The sequence below is a fragment of the Ambystoma mexicanum genome, chromosome 10, assembly GCF_040938575.1.
Source record: "Ambystoma mexicanum isolate Mex_15411 chromosome 10, UKY_AmexF1_1, whole genome shotgun sequence".
Classification (NCBI taxonomy): Eukaryota; Metazoa; Chordata; class Amphibia; order Caudata; family Ambystomatidae; genus Ambystoma; species Ambystoma mexicanum.
The window spans coordinates 1,155,912,920-1,155,930,292 of record NC_090932.1 but is presented as its reverse complement, the minus strand read 5'-3'; the positions used below and the strand labels follow the sequence as shown (position 1 = coordinate 1,155,930,292).

The window sequence follows — 17,373 nt, the reverse complement described above, 5'->3', positions numbered from 1 at the left end:
TGGTGCTGGCCACAGGCCAGGAGCTTGCATTGCAAAAAAAAAAAAAAAAAGGTTGCAAGGGAGATCTCAGAGGTCGCAGTTGTGACCTCTGGCGACCCCTAAATGACGTCCCTGTCTGGACCTCATCTGAGTCCATGGCGGTGTCAGCACTGCTGAATGTTCGAAACGTTGCTAGGGTGCGTGGGTCCAGCTTTCTCCCCCGGTAGCGTCAGTGACTCGTTGTCACTGCTGGAATATAATATCACCGATGGTGAGTGGGCCCCTGGGGGACGGTGTTGAGCAGAACTACTTTGGAGGAGGAGTGCCTGCCTCCCTGCCGCTGCGATTTTGCTGATGGGGGGAGTCTAGACAAGGATAATGTTAATCTGTATTTCCGCCTCTATCTCTCCTCTGAGCGCACCTCAGGGTTACCCCCTGGAGGGTGAGTGTTTATCGGTCTCTTCACAGTGCCTTGGGTCCGTTAGTGCCTAGGGAGCGTTGAGGCGTTAAGCAATGCTAGCAGTTTGTCAGTGTTTAATGCTGTAGGTGGGCGGCCCGCTGCTACAAGCGACAGTTCCAAGTAGTTGGCTACTGAGGTGTGGGGCTAGTGTCTGATATTCCTTCTAATGTCTGACTTACTTATTGGGTGTCAAAAAAGGCTCTTCAGGGCCCCAGTCCAAGTTCTGTGGGCATGGCTACAGGGGCCCTCCTGTGAAGTGGCGTGCTGTTTCGAGTGGTTGGGCGGCCTGTGCTTGAGTTATGTCAATTTGGAGGTGCTCATTCAGCCTGGATGATGGATTGCTCAGGAGTCTTATATTGTTATAATTTTGTTCCCATTTTCTTCTTTTTTTTTGTTTTTTTTTGAAAAATTGCTCCGGGTGCTGGGTTTGTGTTGTCCTGAACAGGGGGTTGCAGTGCGCGGCCTGGGAAGGCTGCCTCTTCGGGTGCTGCTTTGCCCCAAGGAGAACCGTGCTGGGCACCCCGTCCCCTCAGAGTGCCTGCAGTTAAAGGGGCTCCACTCCAGAGGATGCCTACAGGTGTTCCCGGCTTACATGTGATTCATTGTCAATCGGGGGAAGGCCTACTGCACTGGCGGGGGCTTGCCCTCTTCCAAGTGTGGGGACCGACTGCTTTGTGGTCCACGAGGGGCTCTAAATGCTTGCGAGCTGCTGGTTCAGTGAAGAGAGGAAGGCTCTGAGGGAGGGGCAACAGGTTGTACTCAGTCCCAACCCCCAAAGTGCTTACCGGGTGTGTCTCTGGGCACCCGCAGCCGCCGCTCACCTCTGGGCGCATGTTGTGGGTCCTCACTGCCGCTCGACCGTGTAGGGACTTCCAGTTCCTCACCTGTCGGAAGTCTGTTGCGCGTCCGCCATTTTTAGGTATATGCTATGAGGCCCGAAGCGATTTCTTGATGCTGGTTTTTCTGCTCCAATTCTTTAACAGGTTTTCCTGGCACTTCGCCTGCTCTGACAATTCCTGATGCTGAATGCAGCTTTTTAGGGATGTAGGCTTTATTTTTCTGTGTTTATTCCGAGCACGATCTGGCCTGGAGAGGGAGACGATGGATTAAGCTTACATCACGTCTGCGCCCCCTGGTGGTATCCTCCACAGCCATCGCTAAGTCTAAAATTGGGAGCAAGCTACGACCATCAAATAATAACACAGTCCTAGTGGTGTCTTGTCAAAATAAAAGAGCCTAGGGTAATAAACCTATTGCCAATCCTTACTTCTAAAAACAAATGGTGTAAAAAACAATGTTATACAAAACAAAAGTGTTCAAGAAATGATAAGTCAGGATAGTTAAGCCATTAGCTTCCCTTACCCATGTTTCCAGCATGGGACAAGGCAGCACACTTGAGACTAGCACATACTCCGGCTTTTGCATTCCAAACTCTCAGTACCAGGGCCTTCTGTGCCAAAGTCTCTTTGCTATTCTAAGTCTCTTACCTCAGAGGGCTTGATGCAACAAACACACATTCAAAGTTCCTTTCTTCTCAGGATTCTCCTATGCACAACTTCTCTGATGATTCTCTTTGCACCCTGGGCCCCCTCTGATGGGCTGGGACCCACTTTAACACAAAACCTTCAATTAGTCTTCCTCCACCGGACTCGGACCAATTTAGCTTGTTTTTCCAAACTTTCTTTACTGTATCATAATCGATGACTTTTGACTGTGGGCAGGATTTAGCTTGACCCGTCGCAGGACCATTCCGATTTACAGTTCCTTTATAATTCTTTGAGTTTCACTTTTGTCACTTCTCAGTTGGATACATTACAGAGACCTTTGATTGAGCACACACACGGTGCCGGACAGTCTATTAAAAGTATCGTATCTTTTGCTTTCAAAGTTCAAACACTCATTAGCAGTTCAACTTTACTTGCGCCTTTTATCACACACGTTTTAACAATGTTCGTTCCAGCACTTGGCATACAATGTTTCTGCTTGCAACCTTGGCTTCAACAAAGACCAGTCTTGTATCATTCTCCCCAACTCACCGGCTGTGTTGATTTTACTGATGATGCTTTGTTCTTGGAGCCAAGGAAAGTACCACAGCAGCTGCTGCTTCTCCCCGCCTCGATTAGTGACTAGGCGGGGAGATTGTGCGCAACAGGGCGAGACAACTGCCAGCCCGGCTGCCCTGACACTGTATGCCCACAGGGTCAGGGAGATGCCTGAAGAACCATCCAGCAGAGCATGGAGGTACAACGCCAACAAAATCTGGGGACAGGCTCTGTGCCTTCGGCTTCAACCACACCCACAGAGGGGTCACAGCAAAGCACACCTATGCATCAGTCACAGCACCTTCACTGCCCACATTCACCGGGGGCTGGCAGGGAGGCAAAGAGGACACAGTTGTGAAGGACTCTGAGACACTGATTGTCATGAGTAGCCATTCTGGGGTGTTGGTGGTGGGAGCCGGGATAGTGTGCAGGGGAGTTGGTGGTTGGAAGTGGTAAGGGGGATAGTGTGCTGGGGAGTTGGTGGTGGGAGGCGGGAGGAGAGTAGTTGGGGCACTTCATTTCATGAAAACCATTGAACTACATCAATGCGAGGACATTCCTGATTGTGTCATTGTCGATTATATTGATGGTGATGAGCATCACACAGTCGTGCATGGCTTGTGCCATGTGAAAGTGTCAGAGGAAATTGTCCATCAGGCAGGCCAAACTCGTATCCCTCAAGTCATCTCTGGCAATGCATGCACCAGTGCAAAGTTTCTGTAATCTGACCCCTGGAATTCCACTTATGCAAACTTGGTTCTATACTGATGGCGAGAAGCCTATTTTTTTTTATTGTAAATGTCTCAATCTGACTCCAGGTTCTCTACTCCATTTAACAATCCGGGGATATAATCCTTGTGTGTTTTTCCTTAAAGGATGTGTATTAGACAACATTGTTTGTCTGAACCGGTTTTGGAGTTTGCATTTACCGGGACCAATTGCTATGTTCAACTATCTGCAAACTAAAAAAATAACACGTCATTGTATTAAGACTTTTGACTGGAAACAAAATATGCTAGAGTTGGCAACTAAATCCACTAGTGGCTCTTATATCATATCTCTACATCTAGCTACTAATTTTACTGCTTACATGTTCTCTTTTCCTGACAATGCTATTCTTTGAAAATACTTGAAGATAAAATGTAATCCCTGGAGGGGAAAGCAATTGAAGAGGGAATTTGTCTTGGAAACCACTAAGCATCTTTTGATTAAATGCAGTAGTCTGGAGGCCATTCGCAAGAAGACGTTAATGGTCTATGGCAATCTAGAATCTAATACGCTGGAAACTATTAACATTTGAGACTGTATTACAGCTGGTAACAACATTAATTTGGTATACCATTTTACTAAATTGTGGATATTTCTACATGACGTTCTTTTGGAGCTAACTGGTTTTTAGATGTCTCCCCTTAGGACATTTTTAGCTTCTGAAACCTTAGAATGGGGAATTAGATAGTGATTATTGAGAAATAACCTTTGATAAAATATGTCTTTTTCTATTATGGTATGCAATGTCAACAATCGATCTAATACTCAGGGAAAGGCCCATGGTTTCTGGAGTCAGTGCTATAAGATGCATATAAAATATTGTATTTATGAAGGTAACGATGTGATTGTCTGTCCAATCTTAGCTTACTCTCTTTTATTAACTTTTATTTCTTGTTGTTGTGTTTCTACTGCTATGAATTATGTAATGATAAAAACGTATTTACTGACTATATCATCTAATTTCAAAAAGAAATATCACCAACCTAATTCTGCATGTATTTGGTTCGTAACAATTATATTATTTAGTTTGGTTGCTAAATGAGCATTGAAATCCATCTGTTCTGTGCTTTATGTCATGATCGAAATTTGAGCTCATTCCTGCCGGCAGGCAGTACCATCCATACCCTAGCAAAGTCACTTTAGTTGGCAAAAGCACTGGCATGTCTATACATATAATCTCTTGCGTAGCTCACAGCTGGGATTCTGCAAGCATTAGGGGATGTAACTCCTGTGCGCATATTCACGCGGCGATCAATGGCCTCCCAAAAACCAGGACACGGGTTTTTAAGGCTGTGGTCCAGCAAAGGCAGTTTCCAAAAAGGGTCTGCTGTGGATTCCCAATTAAACTGATTTGTTATATTCCTTTTTTATCAATGTTTTATAGTTTACAAACTAACTTTTTAACATATATAAATAATAATCCTATTACACAATTGAAGAACAAAACAATTACATTTGTTCAAATTAATTCAAATTCATCTCTCTATTCCTCTGACAAAAATACATATTTTTCTAAGTTCATCTGAGATACACATTCATTTAAAATTACGCAGATTCAGCAAACTATCCAATTGAGCAAAGAATCCCATCATAGATCACCATAGTTTGTGTTTACTATCCATCCAATTCATTTAGTTACTTACAAGGTAACACTAGAGCATTATTCAGTGGATGCCTTGACTTCAATCCATAATTGCTTAGATAAGCCAAAGGTACACTACAGCGACACTTAGGAATGTATGATGCCCCGGTATTACCCGTTTACAGAAATCATCTGACTCCATATGTTCTATATTAGCAGCAAATCCCAAAAATACAAATTCCCTAAAACCTCTAGTTCCAGCGCAAGATTTAAGAGACGATGTAGCATTTTGACCTCCTTTTTACACAGGTGTCATAACCACTCCTTTATTTTATACTTTGAGCAAGTGACCAGAATGTCTAGGGTACCTAAGCAATTAGCTCCAAGCGTTAGAACGGTGCTGCTCTCATCTCAGACCGGGAACCTGCTCAGGTATTTCTGAAGTTGCCCTTTAATGGGGAAGAATTCCAAGCAGTCTTTAAACAATTTCTTACTTTATATTTAACACACCTTTTAAAATAGATTCGACTCCCTATTCAGGCCCACTCATCTTTTAAACGTATTCTTAGTTACATCTGACTATTATAAGGCCCTTCCAATATTGTTGTGCGACTTGTTAGACCACACCACCTTCCTGATTTCTCACCTCACCAAAAGCCCTGGCAGCAACTCATGTATTCTGAGAATCTGGTGGTCATACGCAGCCCGACGTTCTCATTCTGCGACCGAGGCGCGCACGTGTAAAGAGGGGATGGTTCATAGTAACATTTACACTCAAACTGTCATTAGCCAAAACAGGAGTTGAAAACAAAACCACTGGCTTGGGTGCTCTCCAGAAATGTGTCACCAGAAACCGAGATAAGTTTCACATCCGAAATATTACAAAATGGGGTTGACAGTAGTGAGCAGACCTTGTGTTTGTATAGCAAGAGCACAGCACACGAAACCGCTAGATCTGATCCAGTACAACAGCTAGCACCCCACAGGTGTTTAATCAATACACACCACCTCGAAAGTTTAATTGTTCAAAGGGGTAATAATAAACCAAATTAGAGACGCATTTACTATCAGAGACTTGCAAGAGTGAGCACACCTGTTTCCCTCAACTCTCGGATTGCGAGGAAAATAATTCACAAAGATGGCAGAGCTGCATATTGACTCTTTCTGCAATGTTTCAGGGACAAATTGTGGAAAATTCGGTACTTGCTTCGTGTGCACAACAAAGTATTTACTACATGGTAAAAGGGGAGAGGTTTTGCCAACAGGATGTGACAGTGGAGTCTACATGACATGTTAACAATTATTTCCAAAACTCTTTAATAAATATAGCTTTATTAAAATGGGGGCTTTTATTTAAAACCTGTTGAATCATTTATATAGCATTTGTAAAAAGCTGAGCTTCTTTGCTAAACGATTAGCTTTGTTTAGAAAATGTTAACTTTGTAGAATTAAATCCCACTAATTCCATTTTAGTGTGTGTGATATTGGCATAAACTTTATTTTTATTTAGGAAAAAAGATATTGAGTAAAGGGCAAATATTTCAAAACTTGCAACAAAAAAGAGAGTAATGCGTTCATATTCGATTAGTAAAACAATATATGAGAGGTAATATTGATATTGATTGTAGAAATAATATGACCAGGAATTTGCATATGAAATAGAAGAATTGTTTACATTCTCATAAAATTTCAATGAGGAAAGCAAAATGGCAGTTAATATATAAGGTGCTGAGAGGAAAGGATAGTAAGAAGTTTTGGCATCTCTTTAGAAAGTTTAATTTATACCTCAATAGAAAGAAATTAACCCGATTACAGAGCAAGAGTTGAACAATTATACCACTACTCTCTATTGTAACTAGCCCACAAACAATCCACGCACACTCACAATCTATGGGGTGAAACCTTCTTATAGAGATATCGTAAATGAGGAGAATTTGCTGACGTAATTAAGAAACTCAAACCTTCTACAGCCCCCGGTTCTGACATATTATGTAATGTGGTCTTTAAGAGAAATCCATTGCTTTGGGTGGGGATATTGACTAAGCTGTTTAAAAGGGTTATCAGAGATGGAATTATCCCGAATTCTTGGTGAGAATCTATATTGATTCCAGTATTTTAGAAAGGGTGCAGGGAAAATCCTGATAATTGTAGATTACTGGCCATGAACGATGCAGCCAGTAAACTTGTTTGTAATGTCATCTTGGACAAACTCAGAACTTGCCTCAATAAATCCCACTTAACCCCTCTGCAACTGATTGGCTTCCGAAGCTGTATGGGAATGATTCACAATATCTGCAGTGTTCAATATCTCATTTGAAATACATTATGTAACAAGGATTCTCATTTATTTTTAGCAGTCATTGACTATTCAAAGCTTTTGATTTTATCGATCGCAATAGGTTGTGGGGTAAATTGAGTGGTTGGGAGTTAGACCCTTGGCTTTTAGGACCATTCACTCAACTTTATTCTGATACCTCAGTCTCAATTAGATTAAGTCAGATGGGCTTGTTATCTTCAAATAATTTGCCTACTATGACTGGTCTTAAGGAAGTATGCGTGTTAGCGCCTGTCATGCTGGAAACGCTTTTGGAGTGACAGGGTCTCCTTGACCTTGTCCTTTCCCTTCTCTAGGTGTTTTCTGTACAGGAGTCCAGTTTGGACCCCTGGCAGTTCAGCTCTTCATTTTTACCTTTTGGTGAACAGTACCCATGGGATACCCTTAAGGCAAACATGGGTAGGGGCACACCCGTGTACCCCTAGTGTATGTTTTTGGGCACATGTGTGTTGCCCACAGAGCATGGTATGGGCTGGTGCCAGCTACATGCTGGCTCAACAGTGGCTCTGGGTATCCTCCACTTTTGGGATACCGAGGCCCTGCCATAGGAATCAATGTATTCCTATACAAAAGCAAGATGGCCACTGTAGCCTCTTGGTTTCTTTTGCCTTTATCCCTTGTTTCTCAAAGTCCTGAGAAGCCCTGGCTCCAATCCCTTCGCTGAATGGCTGTTGGGTGAAAGGACCATACATGGCTCTTGGGCTGCTTCCTGCCAGACTGGCTAGAGCCTTCCCAAGGACTGCTTTGTGTGGGTTCACCCTTGGGGTGGGATTTGCATGAATGGAAAGTGGAGTCAATTCCCATTCTGTGTTGTGGGTGTCCGGTTTTGGTTATGTGACACAATGCCTGAGCCAGCCCTGACTGAAACTGTAATGAGTACAGTATGTGCTTTGAAAGCCTGGGAAGTTGCCTTCAATCCACATTCTGTGTTTTGGGTATCTGGTTTTGGGTGAATGGGCTGAATGCCTGTGAGACTGATTGGGTGCTGCCTGCATGAATGCACTTGTGTGTGACTGGTTGACTGAGCCTAGGTCAGCTGAGTGAATGGGGAGATTTCTATATAACAAGGAACCTCTCACTCACCTGCTTGACAGAAGCTGAAAGTCGAAACCGAAGCAAGAAGCTGAAGTCTCAAGATGGTTGTATCCTGGAATCCAGCTGGAGAAAGAGGTTCTTCTGCTGCCACTCTTCAAGAAATGCAAACACTGCCTTGCTGATTTAAGGACTGAACCAGAGAGGATATGGAGATGCAACCTCTTACCGTAGCTACGAGGGAACATTGTTCAACTGCTGCTCTTCACCCGAAATGTCCTTGAAGCCAGTCCTGTGTGCCTGACGTCCAGAAAAGGGAGCTTCATGAGTCAAGAAGAGGAGTGCCTGGCTGTCTTGAAGCCAAGAAGTCCATCTGTGTTACCCAGGGTCCGGAGGAGTATTTGTGACAGCTGGAAGCTAAGTTGCTGTGTATCACCTGGAAGAGGGCATACCCTGGTATAGTGCTGCTTGACACCCAGAGGTGCCAAAATTCCAAGTAACACAAGAAATCTTCCAGTGCCACTGCAGCCCTGACATCTGTCCACTTTTCCGTGCCGCAAAAGATACAGGCTTGCTACCTGTAGAGGACTGCCAACCAGTTGGTTTCTCCCCACCAGAGCACTGAAAAAGTGTCCCGTGAATTCAGAGTTGGTGAGATTCTGCAGTCCAGCCCATTGCTCGAGTCCAAGTCGCTAGAAGCCACCCTGACATCTGTGCTGATGCTGCAGCAAAGAAGAACCGAAAGGCAGCCAACCGCGAAATACCAAAACCCGACACCAGCTACTACCACTGCACCGTTGCCACTGAAAGTCATCAATGACCACCAAAGGACTTACCTTCTACATCCATCTTTGTAGGACATCCACAGACGGCATTGCAACCAGACAACGGAGACCACTGCGACAGATCTGCATTGCTGCCTTTCCGACACTGCTTGGTACCCTTCTGCTGCTTGACACCAACTTCCCAGCGACTCTTTCTTCAAACGGGTCCATCCTCGAGGGGCATCGTCGAGTTAAACAGAGAACCTCTACGACTTTGCCTTTTAAGCTACTCAAGGTACTCTGACAAGGAAGATCATCTTCCATCCTCAGGATTCTTCCGGGGTGCCAGATTTATCTTGGATCCTGTTCCCCTTTGGCTTCCAAGGTATTTGGGGTAGAGGGATCTGTAGAAACAAAAGCAGACTATTAATGAACATATTTGGCTGGGCTGTAATGTACAACATAAAGTGCAGCTTAACTTATCCTTAGAGGTTTCCCAGGTGGAGGGATCCTCACGCAGTATTGTATTTTTACACTAAAGAAATGTTAGAAGTATTACCTGCCTTTCTACATTAATATTCATGAGGTTAACCCTTACCTAATAATTAAACATTTTTTTAATAACTGTCAACAGTTGGAGCATTATAACTAAAGTTAGAGGTAACAGTGGTACCATATCGAACTGTATATGTTAAGTTACCTGATTAGATTTCTAGTACAAAATGAGTCTTATTTATTTGTATATAGCTACATGACTTTGTATCCTTTAATAAAATAACTGTGTTATCACCTAACATAGTGTGTGGACATTCCATTGTGGGGAGCTTGGGGATTCCCTGTACCTAGGAACCAGCCTGCATCATCTCCCTTGAGTCTCAGCCTTGGTTGCTCGGCCATTACTACCATTTGAAAGCCTTGGATGGGGTGCCTCTGCTTCTTCCCCAACCATATAAAGGGTAGTAGTACAGAGACCCCTCTTCAGTCATTACAGTGCCCATGTTATATAATGTAGATGTGGCTGATATGCACAACATTAGATCTCATGGCTTTGCTGCGCGGATGACAATTCTACTGGACAATACCACTTTTGGACTTCAGAGGTCATTGCTAGCATAGTCTAAATATTTCAAGGATAATAAGTTGAAGATCAATATGGCCAAGGCTAAAATCATGATGATCACCAATAGTAATAGCTATAAGAAGTGTTTATGGACCTTAGATGACACGTCCATCAATGTTGTCCATCAGCATACCTATTTGGGTATTCTATTGTCTGCTACTGTGTCTCCTGATGTGATTAAATCTTATATTACTCCGAGGGCCATTAGTAGGTTTAGTTTGGTTAAAAATGTTAGATGCACAAATGGTGGATTTTCATTGGAGGGTATGATTAAAATCTATAAAACTAGCACTATTGCAGGGCCTATATACTGATCAGAAACGTATTCTGATAAACAAATAGTCTGGCTTAAACCTTTTGAGGGTAAGCCTTGGAGGTCATCCTCAGTGTCTCTCAGTCAAGATGATTAGGATGGAATTAGGCTTGGTGTCCATTCATTACTTACTTTAGTTAAGATTAACCGTAGCCTATTATACTTGAAAATACTGGAAGACAAAGGCGACACCATTTTTTGTTATTTCTTGGATGGCTGTACAATGTTGCCTAATAATAATAAGGTGATACGTGAATTTGTTTCTTCTTGCAATAACTTTCATCTCACCCATAGGCTGGAATTATGATCCTTTGATGAAACTGATAGATCTTAGGAAACTGTTGGTTATAAAGGCCCAGCTATGGGACTTAATTCATAGTATTAATCATATTTCCTCTAACAAAATGTTTGCGCAGTGTGCTAAGCAGAGTTTTTCTTTCCTCTGTTCTATTGATTGCACTACACATACTTTTGACCCTGCCTTATGTTTGTTTATCATGAAGCTTACATTTAATTTATTGCAGAATGTTATGGTCATAGGACCTAGGATTAAGCTACCTCTCTCTGATATATTTTGCAGACTATGTGACAAAGAGTCTGAAACATTCAGTCACCTTCTTACTCAATGTCCTGCGCTAGAAACATTATATCACCTCAATTATCATAATTATGTGGATGCTATCCCCAATATCGGCGGATACATTTTGGTCCCAGATTTTTACTTCAAACTCTTAGATTCTTTTAACTTATGTCTATAATGTCTGTAAGAAGATTTTATCACTATTAGAAACTAAATGACATATTGCTTTTATTGTTCCTATTGTAGATGTTTTAATCAAATTGATAGTATTTTTGAATTAAGTTAGAATTATTGAATTATTTATGGAATATTTAATAGGGTGAATTAATTGAATCGAAGTCAAATTGTTTTTCTTTTTATTATTTGATGTGTAAAGGTGAACTTGGTTTACCTATATACACAATTTAAAAAAAACATTTCAAAACTTCGCTATGATACACATTTTTGCCACGTTTTGCATTTTTACTTCATTCTGTATGTGCCAATTTTAATCTTTTTCACTTAGCTTTTGAGTGCAGTTAAAATAGTAATACTGTTACATTATCTTTCGACCACTGCTACAGGCTCCTCACTTAGCCAATAAGAGTAGTTACTAGAGCATTACTATTTGTGCATGTGGATCGTTGTATCCCCATCGCTTCTATAGGGTTAATCCTTAAGCTCTGCCAGTCTGGTAAGGGGAGAGCAAGGGCTACCTTAGATAGCCATTGGTTGAGCATTGTTTGTAAGTAGTGAGGTAAAGGGACTGTGAAAGCTGTGGTGGCCTGTATAGAAGCTTTTACTCTGACGTCCACCTTTCCAGGCCAGCTATTGCCACACAGCCATGTAAATTTTGCAGATTTGTTACATTGCTCCTTTTGTTTGAATGACAACGGAATAGGCGTAGAGCAGGAAGCAATAGTAACATATGGAATTGTGTGTAAATAAATCCTGGGTGTTATCTCAGATCAACATCCTCATCTCTGGCTCCAATCGTTACAGGAATATCTTGAATTGAGCGGATCTGAGAAGTCGTCGTCAATGGAAGATGCAGGAGCGGAGGATGGTCCCGGCTGTGATAGTGACAAGGAGGAGCAGGCCTTTCTCGTCGGTCTCTACAGGTTTATGAAGGAGCGGAAAACCCCCATTGAGAGACTTCCACACATGGGCTTTAAACAAAGTAGGTCCTCCAACCTCCAGAGGCAGGTATAGAAGGGCAACGGGGAGATATTCCAGGTTCACGTGTTAAGAGGCAGACAGACATATCTTAAAATGTTTTACCATGGGGGCAGAGCGGCTACAAAGCTCAAATAATCCAAGTTCAAAGGCAGAGATTTGAGATGTATCCTTAATTCAACTGCTGCAGGAGACAGTGCTGCAGAAACTAAAGAGCTCCAGTAATCCTAGTACAGGGGCTGAGAGACTACCCAAAGCTCGGCCAACCCTGATGTAAAGGCAGATGTGGCAGTTAAGAGTTCTACTAATCCTGGTGCATTAACAGAGGGCAGGCAAAAGAAACACTGCTGGCACAGCAAGAGAGAAAGAGACAGAGCTCACATAGCACAAGCGCAGAGGGCGCTGAAAGTATAGGGGCAAATAGAGGGCAACAGGGTCTTTGATAATCCTGATATAAAATTCAGAGGGACAGACAAGATAATCTGAAAATAAAAACAAAAACTGCAGTCAGATCTCTAAAACTCTGGATGGAGGTCTGGCATCCAAGGCACTGATAATGTGTACACAAAAGCAAAGACAGCAGTCAGAGGACTGACACCTTGAATACCATAGCAAAGAGTACACGCAGAGTTTTGATAATCTAAATGTAAGAGGAAATATGGCAACCCGAGCCATGATACACCAAATACAAGAGCTAGGAGGACTGTAAAAGTATGAAAATCCTTCTATAAAGGCAAAGTGTGAAGCCAGAGTTCTAATAATCTTGATGCAAGGTTAGAGCGGGCAGAGAGAGCTCTGGTTATGCTGGCAGCAGTGCAGCAGGCCAGCTAGAACAAGAGAAAAGAGGAATGGACAGAGCTTTGATAATCCCTGTACAAGGGCAGAGGGCAGACAGAGCTCTCACAATAAGGGTAAAAAAAAGAAGAGAGGGTACAGAGAGCTCTGATAACAATGGCAAATGCTAGTATAGAGGGTGAGAGGATAGGAAGATTAGGGGTAAACGGAGCAATTCCCAAGTATGAAGGTATATCCCGTTACAAGAACAGAGAGGGCGTGCAGATATGGTGTAATCTTGACATAAGAGCATACAAAGCAGACATACCTCTATTTGTGCAGCAAGGTCAGACAGTGCTCTTATCTTTCTGGTAGCAGAGCAGAATGGGAAGTGGAAGACAGCACTATGATAATACTGATGTAGGAGTACCAAAGGCAGACAGAGGTGTGATAATCCTAGGGGAAGACCATAGGGGTCAGACTGAGCAATGATACACCTAGTACAAGAGCAGACGGAGCACCCCAAGTTTCAATAATCATTGGATCCCCGCAGAGAGAACTATGAGAATCCTGGTAACTCAACATAGAGGATACATATAGCTCTAATAATCCTTCAAGGGAAGAGGGCAGGGTTCAGATAATCCTGGCAGAGCAGTAGCGAGGACAGGTAGAGCTTGGATTCTCTTGGTACAGGAGTAGAAATGTCAATCAGGGATCTATTTACCCTTCAAATAAGATACAGGGGCAAGCAGCGCAGTGATAACCCTTACCGTGGATAGGAGAAGAAAGTCCAGACAGAACAATGGTGATCCTGTCAGAGTGTATAGAGGACAGGCAGAGTATACTCCTGAGACAGGGCAGAGTGGACAGACAGAGATCAGATAATCGTGATACAAAGCAGAAGACAGGAATAACTCTGATAGTCCTGGCAAAGAGTGAATTCTCATGATCCTGGCACAGGATTACAGAGGGAAGTCTGGAATCTCTGTATCCTGCTATAGGGGCATGCAGAGATCGAATAGTCCTTGCACAGTAGCATTTAGTGAAGACCACGAAGGCTAAACATTCTACCACAAGAAGGGGTGGCAGAAAACAGAGCTCTGACAAGTGTAAACTTTGCCCCACTCCGTGTTATAAGGTAGCCAAGGCTTTAAGCTTACTCCGAGCAGAGTCCATCTTGTAAGAAACAGCCGCATTCCAAATTACGGAAGAGTGTTCTTCTTCATAGCCAATCACTCTCAGTCCTATGGGGCCTTGGCTGTGTGAGCATCCTCTTGCAGTGCCCCAAGATTGCTATAAGACTCCAGCCGTGTGAACTGCCTTTAGCAGTGCCAAGAACAGAGCTATAGGGCCTGTCAATGCTGTAAGACTCCGGTAGTGTAAGATTGTCCAGTAGTGCCATGATAGTACTCTACGACCACGGTTGTTTGGACTTCCTCTACCAGTGCCTTTGCCAACTATGTAGGATGGCATGAGCATCCCGATGGGAATAGCTCAAAGAGTATGAACTCATTTTTGGAATTGTTACTATCTTCTAAAAGCTTTGGTTGTTCTCTGTATTTACAGTTAATTTGTGGCGGTTGCATCAGGCAGCAGAGAAGCTTGGAGGCTACAAAGTGGTAAGACTACACCATTAATCACCTGCCTGTCTTCACCTGCCTGTCTCTCTGCTCTCTCACTCCCCCTCTGCACAACATGCCGCAATCTCAGAGACCCAGTGAACAGCTCCTTCTTTGTTACATGGCAAAACAGACATCCCCCTGGGTTTTGAAAGAGTTATGCACAACCACACTCTGTTCAAATCACAAGGATTAAAAAGAGTTCATATGGGACAATATTCAGTGAAAAGCAAACGTGCACACCTTTACATTCTATCAGAAATACATGTATTTGCGAAAAGGCTTGAAGCAAAATAATGATGAAAAAATTAAAGTGGCACAGCGAGTAGAGCGCTCGCTTTCACATCCATGCAGAGCTTGCTAACAAAGGTTCGAATCTCGTCAGAGCCAAATTGTGCCTTTCATTCTTCCGAGGTCGATAAATAAACACCACACACAGTGGGTAATAATAAGCAGCGCTCAGATACCTGAGGGTTCGTAGCAGGTATATAAAATGCAAAATTATTATTATTAATTAAACTATGAAGTCTAGACAGATACAGACAAACACAGCAGAATGCATAATTACCATAGTTGCAGAGCGTGCTGTAAGGCGGTCAGGACTCACAAGAAAAGGAGTTTTTTGTTTGTTAGTGAATTGGGTGAAAAGTAAACCTAACACAATATTTGCCATACAAAACATGCTAAACCCATTACAACAAAACGACAGTCATCAAAAATAAACATAATGTCATAGTAGAAAAAGTTACAGTACAAATGTGGAATCATAACTTCTATGCAATGCAAAAGCATGTCCAATTACCATTTTAGAGCAATTACATTAATTCTGTATAAAAGCAACTACAATAACTTAATAATAATTTCATTTCCAGAGAGCATAAGAAACCAAAAGTGATCCTCATTAAGCCAATCCTCCTGGTGAACAAATCTCGAAAACAAGACCCTTCTCAGATTACAACAGTACATTTAATTTCATAAATAGATGAGGAAGTGATTCGATTTCGCCTGTCTGTTTACAGTAGGAACAGAGCCCTAATAATGACGTTTTTATATCGAATAGTACACATTTCTCCAGTTGGTAGTAAATTCCACCTAAAATATTGTGATCGGCAATCGGCGTTGGCGAATTGCTTTCGATATCACGTTATAATACACAGACTCTTCTCACATATAGTGCAGTTCTTGAAGAGCGTATCATTTCTACCTGAATTCATGGTTTTGCACCAATCTCTTTCTAAGAGCTTCCCTTTCGCTACTAGATGGTTCGACACTAGCAATGTGGATAAATGGAAGATGGACACAATACATTCACAAATGTATTTGAAATTGAATAGAGCTCCATTCAGTTGTTCACACATTCATTTTTTAAGGTCCAAGAAAAGTGTGCACTTTGAAGGGGCTAAAAAGCACTTATAAAACTGCAACTTTTTCCATTGGAGCCAGCCAATTCATACCTAATGATGGAAATGGAGCACTTTGATATGCTAGTGTCTTCCTCCATAAACAGCCTTCTATCTTAAAGTGGATTTGGATTGTAATTTTGTGGTGGATTTTACCGCAGCACGAAAAACCGGGGCCGAAACGTTTGAATCCGCTAATTTTGCATGCCTCTATCCCCACTACCCTCCCATCTCTTTACCCCATTAAAGTACCCTAATATACCCCCACGTACCTGCGTTCACCAACCACCATCTTACTTCTCCCTGCGACAGCAGTTCTGTGTCCCAGTTATGGCCGGCAACAAACACTGTGGGTTCCTTCCTTTTTTTATTTATTGTCCCCTGCTTTCCATGTAATGGAAGCAGGGGACACCCCTGTCACCCCAGAACACATAATGTCGAACAAAGGTTGCGGGGGACACCCCCACAACCCATGCTCCCTTGTTTAACATTATGCGATTTCGGTATTTTGGTACTGGCCAAATTCGAACAAAGGGTCCATTCAACCATTTTTATTCGAAATCTTTGGCTGTTTCTGTAAAAGCACACTCCCCAACCCTGTGGGAAATTCCTAATCCGTACATTGACGGAATAATTTAAGACTTCTAAAAATTCACTAAGGGGATTATTGAAAAACTACCATATTTCAGATTCATACTCTTCATCTGGGATAGTAATTGAATTACTTTTCCCCTTAGATTTGTCAGTAGGAATCCTTTGTTATGGATTGCACACAGCTTATTTCCACTTACTACTTGAAGTGGACAGTTGCCAATTTTCCACACAAAACCATTTTTTTCCAACTGCTTACGGAATATCTGATTATTTTGGTCTTATTTGCATTAATTACCAGATCATTATCTGGCGTATATTGGTGGAAAGCATTGATCAAATGTTGTATATCAAGTTGCACATGGTCCATTAAAACAACATCCTTAGCATAAACAAGCCAGCAGATCCTATATCTATCCAAATGGGGGCAATAAAAGAAGTGATGAAAAATCACCTAACTCAGAAAAAAAGATTAAAAAGGCAGGGGGCCAAAATGCGTCCCCACCACAATCCTTTATGTGCAGGGAACTCTTTAGTCACAACACCCTGCTGATTTGACCTGACTTGAATTTTTGTGTCACAATGTAAGTGAATCAAGATGACATTTAAACCATCCAGAATCTGCCATTCAATTAATTTTTCCCAGAAGAGTGGCCGATTAACAGTATCAAACTCCAGGGAGAGGTCGATTCTCACTATAAGCATTGGTGGAACACCTTTCCTCCATACTTGTTGTTGGAAGGTGGTGTCGTTCCTACTCCCCTCCTGAAACCATTTTGAAATCTGTCAAGGCAATGTGCTATTTTGGCCCAGTGCTCTAGTTCGGATAATTTCACAGTGGAAAATAGTTTACTATCAG

The 17,373-nt window shown here is 42.4% G+C and overlaps 1 protein-coding gene across 6 annotated transcripts in view; it reads left to right on the top strand.

The window, feature by feature from the left end:
• The window catches only part of ARID5A (AT-rich interaction domain 5A), a 214,062-nt gene that overhangs the window by 128,827 nt on the left and 67,862 nt on the right, over positions 1–17,373 (top strand). For 5 of the 6 annotated variants that reach the window (XM_069619081.1, XM_069619082.1, XM_069619080.1 and 2 more), the window contains 2 exons: positions 11,957–12,134; positions 14,471–14,523. The exons of the other annotated variant lie outside the window; for it this stretch is intronic. In XM_069619081.1, the coding sequence (XP_069475182.1) occupies positions 11,996–12,134; positions 14,471–14,523 (192 nt within the window). In that variant the 5' untranslated portion in view covers positions 11,957–11,995. The remainder of the gene's footprint in view (positions 1–11,956; positions 12,135–14,470; positions 14,524–17,373) is intronic. 6 annotated transcript variants of the gene reach the window in all.